Genomic DNA, 18,545 nt, shown 5'->3' with positions numbered 1-18,545 from the left:
TATTTTCTACATGTTCTTGGTGGTAATAGGTAGTGGCAATCCACCTGGAATGGGCCAAAACCTGGATGCATAGAGGCCAAAAATGGGGTGCACGGAGGCCAAAGATGGGGTATGTGGAGGCTGAAAATAGGGCACACAGGCAGCGGTAGGAGGCAGCTATCCCCACAGCCTGGAACAGCTGTATTTCTGGAGGCTGATCCAACTGCCAATCAGCTGCTGGTGCTAAATCAGGCTGTGCTAAAGCTGACCAGGCTGTTTGTTGCAATGAGACAAATTGCTGGGAGACAGAGTCTGAAAGATGGGAGCTGGCAGATGAGCAGGACTTTGGCAACATTCCTTCTATAAGACACAAAGACATTTCTACTGACTTTTGGGGGGCAGGAAGTTTATTATCCAAAAAATATAATATATGTTATAATAACATATACTATATTTTACACACACACACATACACACACACACATATATAAAATGAAAGATGAACATAATATTAAAACTGCAGGAAGAAGCATCAATAACCTGTATTATGCTGATTCATATTTTTATTTTGTTGATATCCCATTTATCTAAGACTGGAGGTATCATATATTAACAAATGAAATATATGGGAGAATTATATAGCATTTTTATTTCACCTATATCTTCCTTTCCCTTAAACCTAGGGTAGCCTCCAAAGAATGTAGACTATTTTCACTATCACAAAACACACTGAAAGTGTGTGACTATTTTAAAAAAAATATTTATTTTATTAAATGTATATGTCATTACACTCATAGTTTGAAGTGACTCTGAGAGGCTTATAGTATTACAACATACAAATATAAAAAGAATTAAAATTATTTTTATATTTTTATATAAAAATATAAAAACAGATTTTCTTGGGTAGGGAGGGGTTAATACATGTTATAATAATTGTGGAAAGTTGCCATACCTTTAAATTCATTATTTAAAGGCCAAAGCATGGCTAATTATTGAACCATAGAAGAAAATGGTTTGAGTAGCATTAATGGATAATATTTTGCTCATTGAAAAAAAAATGGGTGAGATATAAATTGGCTTATGCATTGTAAATTTGTACAGAGAGATATTTTGATTTAATGAATGATCGTAGAAAAAGATACAGGAGAGAATGGAACATTTTAAAAAATTCAATTCATTGTACACTTTTTTTGCCATTGTGAGATCATAATATCTCTTGCTTTATGGGAGAACGTGTGAGTCCATTCAGTAAAAAGAAACATAACTCAGACCTTGGGGTTTTGACCAACATTAAATAAATTAACAACTCTTTTGAGGGAGAATAGTGTATGTGAGTTCTGAATTAGTAGAATTTATCAATTTAATAACTCATCGATATTGAACAATGTGATACTTAAAAACAAAGTATCACATTGTGATACATGCAATTTTTAAAATCATAACATTTCCAATTATACTGTTAGTATAATTATTTACATAGTAACATTATATTTATGAATTTTGTTTTCTAGTTATTTGTATTGGATTGATTGCTGTGAATATCCTCATATTGGTCGAGTTGGAATGGATGGCTCTAATCAGACAGTTGTGATAGAAACACAGATATCAAGACCCATGGCTCTTACAATAGATTATGTCAACAGAAGATTATACTGGGCTGATGAAAATCATATTGAATTTGCTAATATGGATGGCACCCGCAGAAATAAAAGTTAGTTACATTCCAAGAAACAAACTATTATAACCTGGGTGTTTTGGGGTTGTTGTTTTTTGTTTTTTGGGGGGTGGGGTGGGGGGGTTTGGCCAAATTTGTTATATTCAGAAAAAATATTCTTTTATAATCTATAGTTTTCTAAAAACATATAAATACTTAGTCAGGTCACATTGATAATTTTCTCCATAAATTATATTAAAAGATTAAATTGCTTGTCATCTTTTTCTAAACACTTCCTTACTTGTCTGATTTTTGAACATTCCTGTACATGAATATTTTGTGTGAAAAAATAAATAAAAACACATATGATGTTTGGCCTATGATGCTTGACCTTTGATGCACACTATATATGGAGAAGCTAAGGACAATATACATACATAGTATGAAAAGCATTTCTTTTGAACAATGTTATTCAGTCTCATAGTTTTTGCCAATTAATAAATTGATGCTATCATGTACAGCTTGACATTATTTGAAAGTGATGTATTTACATGGAATTAGATAAGTTCTGCCTTTAAATAATACTAATTCATTCTTTTGGCACTAAATTAACATGCTGACAACTGTATAAAATAAGGACAAGGGAGAGAGAGGGAAGATTTCATTGTTTATATAATGCACATCTGTGGGATGCCACAGTAGGAAGTATTGGATTGACTGGTCACATTACCATCGGTTGTACCAATCACCTGGTATGATCTTATGAGATAAATCTTTAGTTTTACCATTAACTCCAACTCTATGTTTTCAAATTCAGTGGTATCTCTACTTAAGAATGCCTCTACTTGAGAACTTTTCTAGATAAGAAGCATTTTCTACTTAAGAACCTGAGCCCGGAAAAATTTCCCAGGAAATTTGAGAGCGGCACAAAGACCCGGCCAGTTTCCTGCCATTCCCCCTTTAATCCTGGCCATCTCAGGCTTTTCTGGGGTGCCAGAGGAGCCTTTTGGTGGTGCTTAAGGAGGCTTTGGCAGTCCACAGTGAACGAAGCATTTTCCTTTCTATGGGCACTTGGAGAGGGAATAAACCTCTGCCAGCACCCAGAGAAAAGAAACGCTCCCTTCGCTCTGGACTGCCGAGGAGTCACCACAGCGAAGGAAAGGTGCCAGTTACAGAGCGAGCAAGCAAGAAGAGAGGGGAGCCCTTCAGCATGGGAAGGAAGAGGCAGCAGGTAGCAGCAGCAGCAGCCAGTGTATGGGAGGCAGCCTCGCATGAGATATATTGGAGGTGCGTGCTGCTCGCCACCTCAGAATCCCTCTTTTTGTTTTTAAGCCTTAAAGTTTTGGATTTTTTTGATTCCCCTCACCTCACCTTCTTCCTTCGGCAGCGATTTTCCTCCTCCTCTTCTTCTTCCTCCTCCTCCCACCCAAAATCCGAGCTTTTTTTTCTTTCCTAATGGGTTTTCACACATTATTTGCTTTTACATTGATTCCTATGGGAAAAATTGCTTCTTCTTAAGAATGTTTTTACTTAAGAACCTGGTCATGGAATGAATTAAGTTCTTAAGTAGAGGTACCACTGTATCTTATCCTGAATACTTGCACTACAAAGTTTTATGAGCTGTTCACAGCTGTCTGGTTTAATAACTGATTTTGTTTTTCTGAAAAAAAAATTATCCTGTTCAGTAACTTATATGCATGTTCATATTCACAACATAATACCTTATTTTTTAAAAATCCCTTAAATTGTAGACAGAATTTGAATTATTTTTAAAGTTTTAAATTTCTTGGTCTAGGAAACTGGAGGGTTTATTGTTTTCATGAGAATATCTAAAATTGGAGATATTTTCAACAGAAATTATTCCATTCATTTACTGTGATAGGAAAAACCCAGAGCACAAAACAGGGAGGGGGGGGAAGAGAAAAAAAATCAAAACTTTTCTACCAGTTCTGTGTATCTGATCATTTTTTTCTACCAGTTCTGCGTACCTGACTGTATGCCTAGGAGTCCATCACTGATTAGAATGATAATTCAACAAAAGGAGAAAGTATCACAATATATTCAGCGAAAAGAAAACTGAAAAAAAACCCAACTGTTAAAAGGCTTTCCAAAGAAGGCAGAGACTTAAAGACATAACTTGTTAAACAAGATTGTGAAACAACTTCAAACATACAAGATTCAGCAATAAATAAATAAATAAATAATAAAATAATTTTAAAAATAAATAATAAAGTAATAAAAATATTTTAGCTATCAGTCTTTTTCAAAACTGAACATTAATAGTATTTTATTCTATTGCAGTCCCTAATCAACATGTTCTAGGGGTGATTGCTCTAACATTATTTGAAGATTATATATACTGGACAGATGGAAAAACAAAGACTGTCAACCGTGCCCACAAAATCTCTGGAGCAGATAAAGTAGCCCTGATTAACTCATGGCATGCCATAACTGATATTCAAGTTTATCATTCATTTAGGCAACCTAATGGTACGAACTGATTTTTAAATCACATATTAATTCAAGTAAATGTCTCTTCCTCTGTTACCAGACTTTTTACTCAATTCTGCTTAGCAAGTATGAACTATTTAGAGTGTTTAAGATTGTTACAGAAGTACCGTATATACTCGAGTATAAGCCGACCCGAGTATAAGCCGAGGCACCAGTTTTGCCACAAAAACTGGGAAAACTTATTGACCCGAGTATAAGCCGAGGTTAGAAAATGCAGTGGCTACTGGTAACTTATAAAAATGGAAACCAATAAAATTACATTAATTGAGAAATCAGTAGATTAAATGTTTTAGAATATTTATTTTAAAGAAAACCAGTAAACTCGCTCTGTAAATTTAAAAGAGGGTAAACAAAACCAATCTGGTAATAACAATAAAGTAAAAAAAGTAGCTCACTTAGCAACCAAGCTAAAACCTATTTCTAAACCTAACCCAGGGCTTTTTAAATTTGACATTTTTAAGACTAGTGGACTTCAACTCCCAGAATTCCTGCCCCAGCCATGCTACTTCAGGAGTAGGAGTTGAAGTCCACAAGCCTTAATGTTTTCAGGTTTGAAGACTCTTGCATTTTTAACTCTAACCCAGGGATCTTTAAACTTGACAAGTTTTTAGAAGCCTGGAGAGAGTTCATGCCGTCCGTCCGTCCCCCCTTTAGCTTGCTGGCTGGCTCGCTGGCTGGATCTCCCTCCCACCCTGATCCTCCCTCCTCCTCCGTCTCCCTTTATTGCCCCATGTGTTGTTCGGGGGAAGCAGATTTGCTAAAGAGATCCACTTGGGACAGCAGCAGGGGGAGGAGGAGGAGAGCCAGAATAGCCCACAGCCCTTGGGGAGGAGGAGGAAAGAGGCTGACCTCCTCCTCCTTCTTTCCCTGCTATCGCGCCAAGTGGATATCGTTAGCAAATCTGCTTCTCTCTCCGGCTGGGGGCTTCTAAAGCCTGGAGAGAGTTCATGCTGTCCCCCCCCCCTTAGCTTGCTGGCTGGATCTCCCTCCCATCCCTGATCCTCCCTCCTCCTCCGGTTCCCTTTATTGCCCCATGTGTTGTTCGGGGGAAGCAGATTTGCTAAAGAGATCCACTTGGGACGACAAATGAAACGGAGGAAGAGGAAAGAAAAAAGAAGACTCGCCTCTTTCCTTTCCTCCTTTTCCTCCACGACCGTAACTAACAGGAGAAAACAAAAGAGGAGAAGAGGAAGCAGCCGACAGCATATTGATTTAGCGGTATTTAAATATTTTAAAAAGAAAGAAAGCAAGTGAGGAAGTGAGAGAGATGAGCTGCAGGGCCCCGCCCCACCGCCATTTCTATCAATGTCTCACCCGGCTCCAGTTCTTCAGGCGGCTCTGTTTTTGAAGCAGCTGTGGATTCCTGCTTCTGTCTTCTCGCCCCCCCCCACCTCACCAGCTTCCCATTGCCTCCCCCCCCTCTCTTTTCTGAGCTCTTGAATTTGCCTTAAAGGTGCCTCCTCAGTACCGGCATCATTCCTACGCACCACCCTTCTCTTCTAATTAAAAGTTGGAGCCGCGGAGGGTGGAAAAGCGCGACCTCTGCAGCCCAGTCCCTGTGTCCGGCTGTCAAAGATGGCACTACGTATTTACACAGACAGCAATGCCTTCCCTGCCCTAGCTCCCTCACCCGCCCAAGCCACCAATGCCTGCCGGACTCCAGCAGGGCGCCCTCTTGTGGTGACTCCTCAGTGACCCGAGTATAAGCCAAGGTCGGGTTTTTCAGCCCATTTTTTGGTCTGAAAAACTCGGCTTATACTCGAGTATATACGGTAACAATTGATTTTATTTTTTAGTATCAAAATAGACACTAACACTGGCTATTCTTCAAAATACCTATTATGATTGAATAGAGTGAAGAACAGATACAGCTTTTAATAACTTACTGAGCTTCCTCCATTCTCCCTAATTCTTGTAACAGATTGTGGATAGAAATGAATACAGTATTTTTAATACTAGTGTAAGGATCAGATTCTTCCTGGGTCTAAAGTATCCTCCAAATCATCTTTCCTGGACAACTAGAAATGGACTGAGATGTAGAATTCACCTTAACTCAAATTTCTTTAGCTATATTCATACAATATATTATGTGCAGAATTATTTTTCCGTTTTTATTATACCAATAATAATATTGCAAAGCCAATCTTCAAAAATAAAGACGTGTTTTCTGGAGCAGGGAGACTTTGTATGCAGTGCATAAGCTTCCATAGAAGATGGAAGCTTACATGTAACAATGTCTGCACTGCAGAAATTTTCAGTATTTCCATGGGACATAAATACAACAAAAGAGCTATGTATCTTTCTACTTTATTCAATTAGAGTGTGCACTCAACTCCTTTTTTGTGTTTATGTGGGAAGATATCTGAACGCACCTGTTATTATTAGTCAATCGTCTGAATTAGTTTTATATACTATAAAATGATTTTTTGTCATACAAACTTTTTATAGAAAAGTAGTATCAATTCAATTTTCATAGTTTATTATTCTTACTAATCTTTTAAAATAGTATTTCTAAAACATATGTATGAAACATGTTGGAAGAATTTTCAAAGTGAAAAAATATTACAGCTTTAGAATTAGTCTTCACTTGAGTTTTATGGCCATGTTTTAATTGTTATTTGTTTGTATTTCTAGTGGTTAAACATACATGTACATTAAATAATGGTGGCTGTAGTCATCTGTGCCTTCTTGCCCCAAACAAAACTCACACTTGTGCCTGCCCTACCAATTTTTACCTCGCAGCAGATAATAAGACCTGCTTATCAAATTGCACAGCCAGTCAAGTATGTATATTATTTAGAACGGAAGATTTTAAAAATACTTTCAATATCTAATTTTAAGAATATTTACATGTCTTAAGATATGTGTCACTTCTAAAAAAATTGTAACCCTATAATATATATTTAATTCTCAGAAGTATATTATTGTAGTTAATATAATAGTTTTATATGCATGAAAGAATTAGACTTTTAAAAGTTGCTTGTAATAATTAAAATCACATTTCAAACTATATGAGATTCCAGTTACTGACTTTTTATTCTACTTATAATATATATAGACAGACACACAGATCTATGTATATCCATTTAAAAACTTTTTAAATTACACTTTTCTCCTTTAGTTCCGCTGCAGGACTGACAAATGTATTCCATTTTGGTGGAAATGTGACACTGTTGATGATTGTGGAGATGGATCAGATGAGCCTAAAGAATGTCGTAAGTATAAATGAATATAATATTTTATGAATACCATTCTTCAGATGTATCAATCATATTGTAAAAGGGATAAAGATAGAACTGCTGAAAACTACTTTTTTAATATTATATATTACATTTGAAAATGAAGAATATTCCTGCATAATAAAAAATACAGTACCTTAATTCTTACAATAATCATATATAAGTGTAGGAGTTTTAATTGAACTTCAGAAATTAATTTTTTACTACCCCTTTATATGTATTAATTCTGCAATTAATGATATAAGACAGATTTATTAGGGTTTTGCCAATCACTTATGGAATGTATAGTTGCTATCTATCTTCTGTAGTGTGGCATAAATACAATTAAATCATCTGATCACTTGATAATTTCACACTACTGTATTTTCCTTTCAGCATTGAGAAAGTGTGAAATAAATGATGCTGTCAGAAAGAAACAAGCAACATCTCTCATAATTTTTATTTATTTGTACATTGATGTTTCATTTACATCTAAAGTGGTATACATAGTTTGTCATCCAAACATTTTCACACAGCAACAACATAAGACAGGTCTTAACATGTCTATGTATGGAGATACATTTTCCCAAAGATGGTTTTTCCAAAAGGCAACTTGACTTTGTTTTTCCCTGAAGACATTTTGCTTCTCATCCAAGAAGCTTCTTCAGTTTAATAGGTTGAAAATCAGCACCAGATATAAAGATTTGCATCACAATTTAATTCAGATTTCTATCTTAAGTCCTACTCAAGTAGTATTGGGCTGCACTAACTGAGGGAAGACAGATTTGCTAGGAGTATAAGCAGTGATGGGCTACCAAAATTTTTACTATCACATTGTGGGCATGACTTATGTATTTTGTTTCAACATCTTTCAGTGTAAATTGGGTGCTCTGGGGTGGAGTTCCAAATTTTGCTACCGGAACTGCGTTCCTGACCGTTCCCGTAGGAGCCAATTACTGAGCATAAGTCACCTTATTCAACAGAATTTTCTAGAATGCTAGCCAAATACAGATAAATATATTGAGATTACGTTTTGTCACCAGATAGATGAATTTCATTGCTTATTTTGAAGAAGTAAAGAATATTCTCAAAGAAATAGAAATCCAAAATAAGGATACCTTTTATTTTATATTTTATTGCAAAAATGTTTTGGGAAAAATAAAAATTTCCATCTACAGTGTTCCCTCGATTTTCGCGGGGATGTGTTCCGAGACCGCCCACGAAAGTCTAATTTCCGCAAAGTAGAGATGCGGAAGTACCGGTAAATACACCATTTTTGGCTATGGACAGTATCACAAGCCATCCCTTAACATTTTAAACCCCTAAATTACCATTTCCCATTCCCTTAACAACCATTTACTCACCATTATTACTGGTACTCACCATTGAATAAGACAGTGATCCTGATATTTATAAACATAATTATTAACAATATTTTTTTTGTTATTTATTTGCAAAAATTATTAGTTTGGTGATGACGTATGACATCATCGGGCAAGAAAAACCGTGGTATAGAAAAAAACCTGCGAAGTATTTTTTTTCATTAATATTTTTTTTAAAACCGTGGTATAGGCTATTCGCAAAGTTCGAACCCGCAAAAATCGAGGGAACACTGTATAGTATATTAATGCTGATAAAATACATAATATAAAGAAACAGAGAAAAATAATTATTCTTTTTAAGAGTTTGTGTCAACAGGTATTAGAACAATTACATTTTCTGATTCCTGCCATTTTATGCCTCTTTAAAAGAACAGCAATTTGCTTTAGGAAGACAACATCTACATCTTCTTTGACATAGATGGGGTGATAGCAGGGGTGGGTTACTGCCTGGACAGGGAGGAACGCAGTGGGGAGTGAAAATGGAGTTCCACCTCAGAGCATCCAATTTGCACTGAAAGATATTGAAATAAAATGCAGGGCGTCCTGCATAGGCCATGCACTACCACTGTGTGGTAGAAAAAATTTGGTAGCCCTTCACTAGGTGATAGATACTTACAAAAGCATTACTTTGTTTATTTTAATCCTGTTGGTCTCTATAGTATTGTGAGACTCATTCATTTGGATGTATGAGCAACATGATTTCTCCTGTTTTTGTTTCTTTTTATCATGTTTCCTTCATCTATATTTCAGTCATGATAACCATCCTATCAGGTCTCCATTATGCCGTTTAAATTATATTTGGCTCTTTCAATTAATAATTTAGACTCATCTGGTTTATTTTCCTGAACATTTTACTTAGAGTATTACAAAATTCACAAGAAAGGCCATGGAATATGTTCTGTCTGGGTCACTCTGGAAGCTATGACCAACCCCAAAAGATAAGCCAGACACACCGGTTGAATCCAAACACAGTTTTATAATGGTAAAGAGAAAAGAAGCCAACAGAAAATGTCCTTACAAGTCAGGAAAGCACTGGAACTCCAAATAGATACACTAAGGCAATTGTTCATACACAAACACAGGATGCCAAATGAGGCTGTTGCTAACAGACACCAACCTCCCACGGGTCTTCAAGATCTGGGCCACGAGCCAGGAACAAAAACGCTGAGAGAAAATGCAGATAACAGCAACTCCACTTTGATAACACTCCACGCTGCCGAAAGGGTTTGCCTGCCTTATAAACCCTTCTCTGCTAATGAGGACCACACTCCACCCCCTGGTGTTCCTCATTCAATGCTGATAATATCTATTCAGTTGGTTTCTCCTTTGATCTATGCGTCTCTGTCGCATACTAATGATAGCTTGTGCTTCGTCATCCAATGACTCCAGGGACTCCAGAGAATCCAAGCTACTTGCTTGAGAGAGCCCTTCCCCAGGGCTCCCAGTCCTTTCTTCCTCGTCACTTTCCTGACTGCTATCTCTCCTGTCTGGCTGCCAAGAACTCTCCTCTCCGCTCTCAGCCTCCCCCGGGCATGGAGCCAGCAGAGACGTAGCTGGTCTTGGATCTGGCTCAGGCTGAACCACAACAGAATATATTGACCAATTCTTTCAAATTTTACAGAAATCTTTACTTGAGATCAGTCCTTCAGGATTTTCATTTGTACTTCCTCCCCCTCCCTCCTCTACAAGCCCCCCCCCAAACAGATATTCTAATGAAGCTGTTCACATTTTGATCAAATAAATTTTCATAAGTTCTTATGAGATGCCAGTCAAACTATCATGTAGGTAATTCAGAAAACAACATTTTTTCTGTACAATTCTAAAGTTAGAAATTGATCTGCTATATTCATTTTTCCTCTTTTGTGGACTAGAAAAATGAATAGGAATACTAGCTAAGGACCCCATAATTGTAATATTTTTTTCTTAAGTTTTTTTTAAAATCTATAGTGCTATGGTTGAATCACTTCTCTGCAGTATTCTATGTCCCGTGTGTATTAGCAGAAAGGCACTTGCTAACTTGGAAGGCATTCTGTTATGTCCTGATCCTTGGCCCTGAAAGACAACAAACTAATAGATTTATGTCAGCATGTATTTTTTTTCAGTTGCTGATACTAGTTAGCTATCAGCTACATTGACTTTTCTCTTTGTCTTCTTATACAGTAACAGATGCATTATGTATACCGTTAAGGATCTACTCTCTTATAGTGCTTCTCCTCCCCCTTTTTTTTGAACACTCAGAACCTATTTTCTTTGAAAGAACCTGAAAACTATTTCTGAGTTCCAGTGAGGCAAAACATGATTTGTGTCTCTTACTTCTGATCTTTACTCTCATCCATTGGTCTTACTCCTCTATTTGATAGTCTTCCTTATTTTCTTAGTTTCTGTCACTTTCAGATTCTATTGTAATGCTTCCTTTCTTTGAACTGATAAATCTTTCTCCTTTCTTAACAGCTGAAGTCTGGCCATTAAGTGTAAGCTAATACTCTGGGGTGGGGGGGTGGGTTCAGGACTGTATCAGATTTGCAAGTTCTTTTCAGGCAGAAAGACTAATATTCTATAAACATTGCAATCTCAGACTTCTATTAATTCTCTTTTATCTTTTAGAATACATCAGTAGAACAGCATTTATTTTTTCCTGTTGTTCTCTTTTCCAACTCTTGACTAAGAGAAGAAAGGTATCCCCTAAAAACTACTTTCATTCTCCATACACATTTTTTCAGTTCCTCAAAAGTGTCTGCCTTATATTCTTTTCAAAGTTTACACTTATTTAACACAAAGCAGTCACTCAACTACCCAGACATAGTACATTGAACAATCAGCAGCTTTCAAGATATGCTTTACCTTCTACAATTCTGAACTATGCAGGAGATTGGTTTTCTTTTTTAAAAAAATATATATATTTATTAATATTTACAGATGAATCTACATCGCATATACATTCCTATCACCATTGTCTTCTAATTACTTTTAGATTTCTTGGTGTTTTATTCCAATGCTTCTTTTAAGTTTATTTTTTTTGTCCATTGGTACCATTTTGTCCAGGTTTCATAATAGTCCGATTCTTTTCGATTATTAAGTTCCATTGTCAATCTGTCCATCTCTGCACAGTCGTATATTTTCTTGATAATCTCATTGTCTTCAGGTATTTGTGGATTTTTCCAGTTCTGTGCAAATACAATCTTTGCAGTTGTTGTAATATGCAAGCTTAAATATTTTACATTTTTAGAATAGTTACCTCTCATAATACCCAATAGAAAAAATTCTGGCGTATATTCTATTTTTGTATTTGTTATTTGACACAACCAATTATTTATTTTTTTCCAGTATTTTCTTGTCTCTGGACATAACCACCGTAGGTGAAAGAAGGTGCCTTGAGTGTTTTTACATTTCCAACACATTGGGCTGTAATTTTTGTGCATTTTAGCTAGTCTTTTGGGTGGAAGATGCCAACAGTACAGTGATCCCCCGCTCTTTGCGAGGGTTCCGTTCCAGGACCCCCCGCAACGAGCGGGTTTTCGCGAAGTAGCGCTGCGGAAGTAAAAACACCCTCTGCGCATGTGCAGAGGGTGTTTTTACTTCCGCAGCGCTAGCGAGGAGCCTAAGATTGGGGGCGGCGCGGGTGTTTTAAAACATCCCCGCCGACATGAGGGGCTCGCTAGCACACCCCCAAACCCGGGTTGGGGGTTCGGGGGTGTGCTAGCGAGCCTCCCATGTCGGCGGGGATGTTTTAAAACACCCGCGCGACTTTCCAATGAGTCCCGAAGACAAACGCGTTGTCTTCGGGACTCATTGGAAAGTCGCGCGGGTGTTTTAAAACATCCCCGCCGACATGAGGGGCTCGCTAGCACACCCCCAAACCCGGGTTGGGGGTTCGGGGGTGTGCTAGCGAGCCTCCCATGTCGGCGGGGATGTTTTAAAACACCCGCGCGACTTTCCAATGAGTCCCGAAGACAAACGCGTTGTCTTCGGGACTCATTGGAAAGTCGCGCGGGTGTTTTAAAACATCCCCGCCGACATGAGGGGCTCGCTAGCACACCCCCCAAACCCGGGTTGGGGGTTCGGGGGTGTGCTAGCGAGCCTCCCATGTCGGCGGGGATGTTTTAAAACACCCGCGCGACTTTCCAATGAGTCCCGAAGACAAACGCGTTGTCTTCGGGACTCATTGGAAAGTCGCGCGGGTGTTTTAAAACATCCCCGCCGACATGAGGGGCTCGCTAGCACACCCCCAAACCCGGGTTGGGGGTTCGGGGGTGTGCTAGCGAGCCTCCCATGTCGGCGGGGATGTTTTAAAACACCCGCGCGACTTTCCAATGAGTCCCGAAGACAAACGCGTTGTCTTCGGGACTCATTGGAAAGTCGCGCGGGTGTTTTAAAACATCCCCGCCGACATGAGGGGCTCGCTAGCACACCCCCAAACCCGGGTTGGGGGTTCGGGGGTGTGCTAGCGAGCCTCCCATGTCGGCGGGGATGTTTTAAAACACCCGCGAGACTTTCCAATGAGTCCCGAAGACAAACGCGTTGTCTTCGGGACTCATTGGAAAGTCGCGCGGGTGTTTTAAAACATCCCCGCCGACATGAGGGGCTCGCTAGCACACCCCCAAACCCGGGTTGGGGGTTGGGGGGTGTGCTAGCGAGCCTCCCATGTCGGCGGGGATGTTTTAAAACACCCGCGCGACTTTCCAATGAGTCCCGAAGACAAACGCGTTGTCTTCGGGACTCATTGGAAAGTCGCGCGGGTGTTTTAAAAGGTCTCCGCCAACAATGGGAGCTTCCTACCACCCCCCAAACCCGGGTTGGGGGCTCGGGGGGGGTGCTACGAAGCTCCCATTGTTGGCGGAGACCTTTTAAAACACTCGCGCGGCTTCCAAACCGAGTCCTGGAAGCCGCGCGAGTGTTTTAAAAGGTCTCCGCCAACAATGGGAGCTTCCTACCACCCCCCAAACCCGGGTTGGGGGCTCGGGGGGGGTGCTACGAAGCTCCCATTGTTGGCGGAGACCTTTTAAAACACTCGCGCGGCTTCCAAACCGAGTCCTGGAAGCCGCGCGAGTGTTTTAAAAGGTCTCCGCCAACAATGGGAGCTTCCTACCACCCCCCAAACCCGGGTTGGGGGCTCGGGGGTGGTGGTAGGAAGCTCCCATTGTTGGCGGAGACCTTTTAAAACACTCGCGCGGCTTCCAAACCGAGTCCTGGAAGCCGCGCGAGTGTTTTAAAAGGTCTCCGCCAACAATGGGAGCTTCCTACCACCCCCCAAACCCGGGTTGGGGGTCCGGGGGGCGCTGTCTCTCGGCGCTTTCGTGCTGAGTCCGGGAGCGAACTCGCTCCCCGACTCAGCTGGAAAGCGCCGAGAGACAGCGTGGACAGGCCCGTTCCTTGGCGCTGTCTCTCGGCGCTTTCCAGCTGAGTCGGGGAGCGAGTTCGCTCCCGGACTCAGCTGGAAAGCGCCGAGAGACAGCGTGGACAGGCCCGTGCGGCGAGAATGAACGGCGTGGGCGGGCGAAGGGCGGGCGGCAGCGAGGAGTTTGCGTGGGCGGTGGGGAAACTCCTCGCTGACGCCAGCAAGAGGGGGAAGACCCAGGGAAGCCGCTGCCATCTACGCATGCGTGCCCGGCACGCATGCGTAGATGGTATTTTTGACTTCCGGGTTGAAAAATAGCGAAGTACCCTATTCGCAATGGTTGGGGACGCAATAAACGGGGGATCACTGTATAGCATTTTATATTGGTTTTCTTTATATATTGTGGATTTTGTTAATTTAATATTTATCTTCCAAATCTGTTCCCATTCCTCTATATATATATTATGGCCTACATTTTTCGCCCAGGCAATCATTGTACCTTTTACTATCTCCTCTGGTCTTTCATATTCTATCAGATATTTATATATTTTATATATTGCTTTTTCTTCCGGGCCTGTCAATAGTTTATCTAGTGATTGGGTAATTCTTTCTATTCCTGATTGTTCCATATCCTTTTTATATATAGATTGAATTTGTAGGTATGTCCACCAATCTATATTTATATTTTGTATTATTAATTCTTCCCTACTTTTGAGTTTACAGTTTGTATCTAATATTTCTTTATATTTAATTTTTTTTGTCAGTTCTATTGTATTTGGGTATATTAGAGCTTCCATTGTGGATAGCCAATTTGGTATTTTTATATAATGTTTATGTCTTATCTCTTTCCATGTTTTGAGTAAAGACTGTCTGATTAGATGCCTATTAAAATATTTTGGTATTTTATCCCCTATGTCCCATAAGTAGGCATGCCAACCTTTATCCAAATCATGACCTTCCAATTGTAAAATTCGTTTATTATCAAGATTGATCCATTCTTTTATCCACATCAATGAAGCTGCTTTAGAGATTGGTTTTCTAACCCTCGTGGTTGAGCAAGCAGCCATTCAGAATACATGGTTGCTTGTGGTTGTTGTTTCACTCTCTTGGAAAGCTATCTTAGCTTTTCCTGTTCACTTATTCAGTAAACTCATTCCCTGAAAACAGTAAAATGGGTAGGATACTCAAGAGAGTGGGAATTTCCTCTGCTAAAATAAACATTACTTTAAGATATAGCTAAGTCTAGTACACTAATCATTGGGTAGAGAAAAAAAATCTATTTTTATGTAAAAGATACAAAATGCCTCTCAATACCCTTCATCTTCGCTATAATTTAAATTCAAAGTAAGAAGTGGTCTCTTTCATTCAAATCTAGATTACCTAGGGAGAAACTAGGTGCTCTTAATTACCTTTTGCAATTAATGCTTCAGAAGTATTGAAAAGGAAAACTGTTTCAAGTCACGGCAATGAATCCTTTTTCATTAAACAGAGTTATCAGTCATGAGATTACTTTTATGAGACTACTCATAAACTTAAGATGGTTTAGAAAAAGACCTGCAGATCCATTCCACAATAGCAATAACTAAGAGCAACAAATTCCATATCATTTCAGCATATAAATTATATCTTTTCTTTATTTATGTTAGGTAGTTTTGGAATTGTTAACAGTTCAAAATAATTCAACATAAATGAGAATTCTTAGATCAATGATGATGAACCTTTTTAGGGTACGGGTGCGTGAAAGCATGTGCGCATGTGCCCACACCCATAATACAATGTTCCCACACATGTGCACACAATCCTCACACTGCCACCCTGCACATGTGCACAGGCCTCATTGAAGCCTCCATATATTATTATTATTATTATTATTATTATTATTATTATTATTATTTATTTATTCTTTGTCCAATATACAATACATATGAAGGAGAATATACATTAAGTAATATATATACTAATGATAGAAAGTAAGAAAGAAGAGAGGTTGGAGGAAAGGAGAGAAAATGTATGAGATATGAGATGAGGAAAGAAGATTGGACAGGGGACGATAGGCACATCAGTGCACTTATGTACAGGTAGGCCTGTTCACCCATATATTTTTTTGCTATCCCCAGTGTTCTGAAAGCTTTCCTAAAGTTTAGGAAGAGCAAAAAGGGCCAAAAAAAGAAGGCAGAAATTAGCTGGCTGGTGAATGCATGTGTGTTGGAGCTGACAGAGGGCAACACCTCATGTATCCTCATATATAGCGCCACCTGCCACCTGTGGCATGCATGCCATAGGTTTGCCATCATTGTCCTAGATTTTATATTCTCCATAGTAGGTAGAACAATCATCCAGGATGGGTTGACCACATCCAATCAGGTGAAGGCTGAGTTTATTAATTTTAATTTAAATGCTCCGCATTGTCTGGCGTCCCCTGTTATGACTCAGTCCTCAGACTGAACTGATATGGTCAATTCATTCCTATGTGACAGTTAGATTCATCTTGTGTCATCTTTAATTCAGAAAATTGTGAATTGTCCGCTCTGCTCTGACAGCCTAGAGCCAGCCTTATTGCAGAGGAGCTTTGCTCAAACTGCAGCACTGATTTCTCACGCTGCCTGACATTGAGCAATTTGTGAACCTGGCCCCTCATTCTGTCAAGGGATTCCGCCTTTCCAGCAGCAGTGGTAGGAGTTTTGTCCCCATCTGTCTTAGGCTTGTGGCTTGGCTGTGTAGATCATACACTCAACACCACCACCACCCCAATGTTCTTCAGTATGTCTCCTCTGTGATGGCAGGGATTCTTCTGAGCACTGTCATTGGTTGCTTTTCGGAGCTAAAATTAATATTGCAGCAGCATACTGTGGTCGTGGACAAGAGTGACCTGACCACTAAATTGCTGTTCTGGCCCTGCTGCATTTGTTAGCCACAAAAAAGAGTCACTGAATCTGGCACGGCTCGTAGCATGACCGGAATTGCCTGCCTTAACTGCCCTGACTGACAGATTCAGCCTCACGCTCATACACTTCTGTCTGTCCCTCTGCCCAGACCACTAGAGCCCATGAGCCATCAATAACCACACTGTGTCCAGGGCAGCAAATTCTGCCCGTACACTCTCTCAACTTTTCCACCATTCCAAAATAGCTCTAAGTGATGAGTAGGCATTTTGAGAGGATTTTCCATGTCGGGCAGCCATCCTCTAGTAGGGTGGCCATTTTTAAAGGCATAAAAAAGATGGATGTCCATTTTACTGTTGTGCAAACATTTTGAACAGCATTCAGAATGGTTGGGAAGCCTCTTTTATATCAAGGCCTCTCAGCCACAACCCTTCATCACAGCCATGGCCAAGGTCTCTTCTACTGGGCACACTAAGAAGCGCTCCAAATGGGACTCATCCCCTGGATGATGTGTGGCCTTCTACTTCTTAGGAGGCTGATGTTAGAGATTGGAGCTGCCCAACTGCCCTCCCTCCAAATCCAAGACCTTCGAGAGAGAGGGGTGCAGATGGGATAAATCCTCCACCCTATCCTCTCTTGGGCACCAGGTGAACCAGAAGGTGACTGGCTGACTGACACCTCGGGTGGTCTTCTCTCATTAGATCTCCCTATTTGATTCCAACTCTGGGCTTAAACTCCACAGGCGCCTGTCATTCTAGCTTCATCCCAGCCCCAGCTTTCATTTAGAGGACCATCCTCAGGCGTAGCCATGGTGCAGACCACACCAGCAGTTGTCCCAGAGGCATCAACCAACCGTTCCCTGTCCCATCCATGACTGTGATGACTGACACCCCTATGATTCAGATGCACCCTTCAAATTTCCAAGCCCTACTCTCCACAGCCATTGAGCAGGGCATCGCTGCACGGCTAGCTAGAATTTAGAGATTTAGATTTATGTGGTACTGATGAGAAAGAGAGCATACCATTTGATACCATTTTGATTTAATTTATTGCATTTAAATATTAGATCTTTTTGAGTCATGCTCACCTCCTAATCATGTATAGAAACATCTAACTATTTGCTATGGTTTTTTTTCCTCCTAAGAATTTATTTATTTATTTATGGTTTTTTGTACTTTTGCTTCATGGGATTTCATGGTTGTTTCCCAGGAAAATAATTTGTTCAAGCTTAGGTTTTTTTTAAGATCAGCAAAGGTCAGCCAGGTGGAAGAGGTGTATAGTAAATGTAACTTATAATCAAGGATAATATGGGTAAAGCATGTTATTCAGTATAGTAAGGAGATTATTGATTAAAATTTCTAGAAATATAACACCATAAACACATTACACTATGTTTTTCAATACTGTATTTCTATATGATTAAAAATGACTGTCTTGGAAGAGAACATTATGATTAATTAGGCTGATAAAAGGTATACTTTTGAATCTGTATCAATTCTTACCATATGATTTAATTGCCTTTCATCATTACATAGAAGTTTTGCAAATGTTAGAAAAGCCCATATTGCATTTTATTCCCAACAT

At 39.6% G+C, this 18,545-nt stretch overlaps 1 protein-coding gene across 1 annotated transcript in view; it reads left to right on the top strand.

Moving 5' to 3' along the window:
* Positions 1 to 18,545, top strand: part of LRP1B (LDL receptor related protein 1B) — a 1,143,506-nt gene that overhangs the window by 1,016,519 nt on the left and 108,442 nt on the right. Inside the window, exons 60-63 of the mRNA XM_070731453.1 lie at positions 1,491 to 1,690; positions 3,935 to 4,123; positions 6,779 to 6,927; positions 7,266 to 7,359. Of these exons, the coding sequence (XP_070587554.1) occupies positions 1,491 to 1,690; positions 3,935 to 4,123; positions 6,779 to 6,927; positions 7,266 to 7,359 (632 nt within the window). The remainder of the gene's footprint in view (positions 1 to 1,490; positions 1,691 to 3,934; positions 4,124 to 6,778; positions 6,928 to 7,265; positions 7,360 to 18,545) is intronic.

The sequence above is a fragment of the Erythrolamprus reginae genome, chromosome 1 (assembly GCF_031021105.1).
Source record: "Erythrolamprus reginae isolate rEryReg1 chromosome 1, rEryReg1.hap1, whole genome shotgun sequence".
In the NCBI taxonomy this organism is placed as follows: domain Eukaryota; kingdom Metazoa; phylum Chordata; class Lepidosauria; order Squamata; family Dipsadidae; genus Erythrolamprus; species Erythrolamprus reginae.
This window is presented reverse-complemented; position numbering and strand designations above follow the sequence as displayed.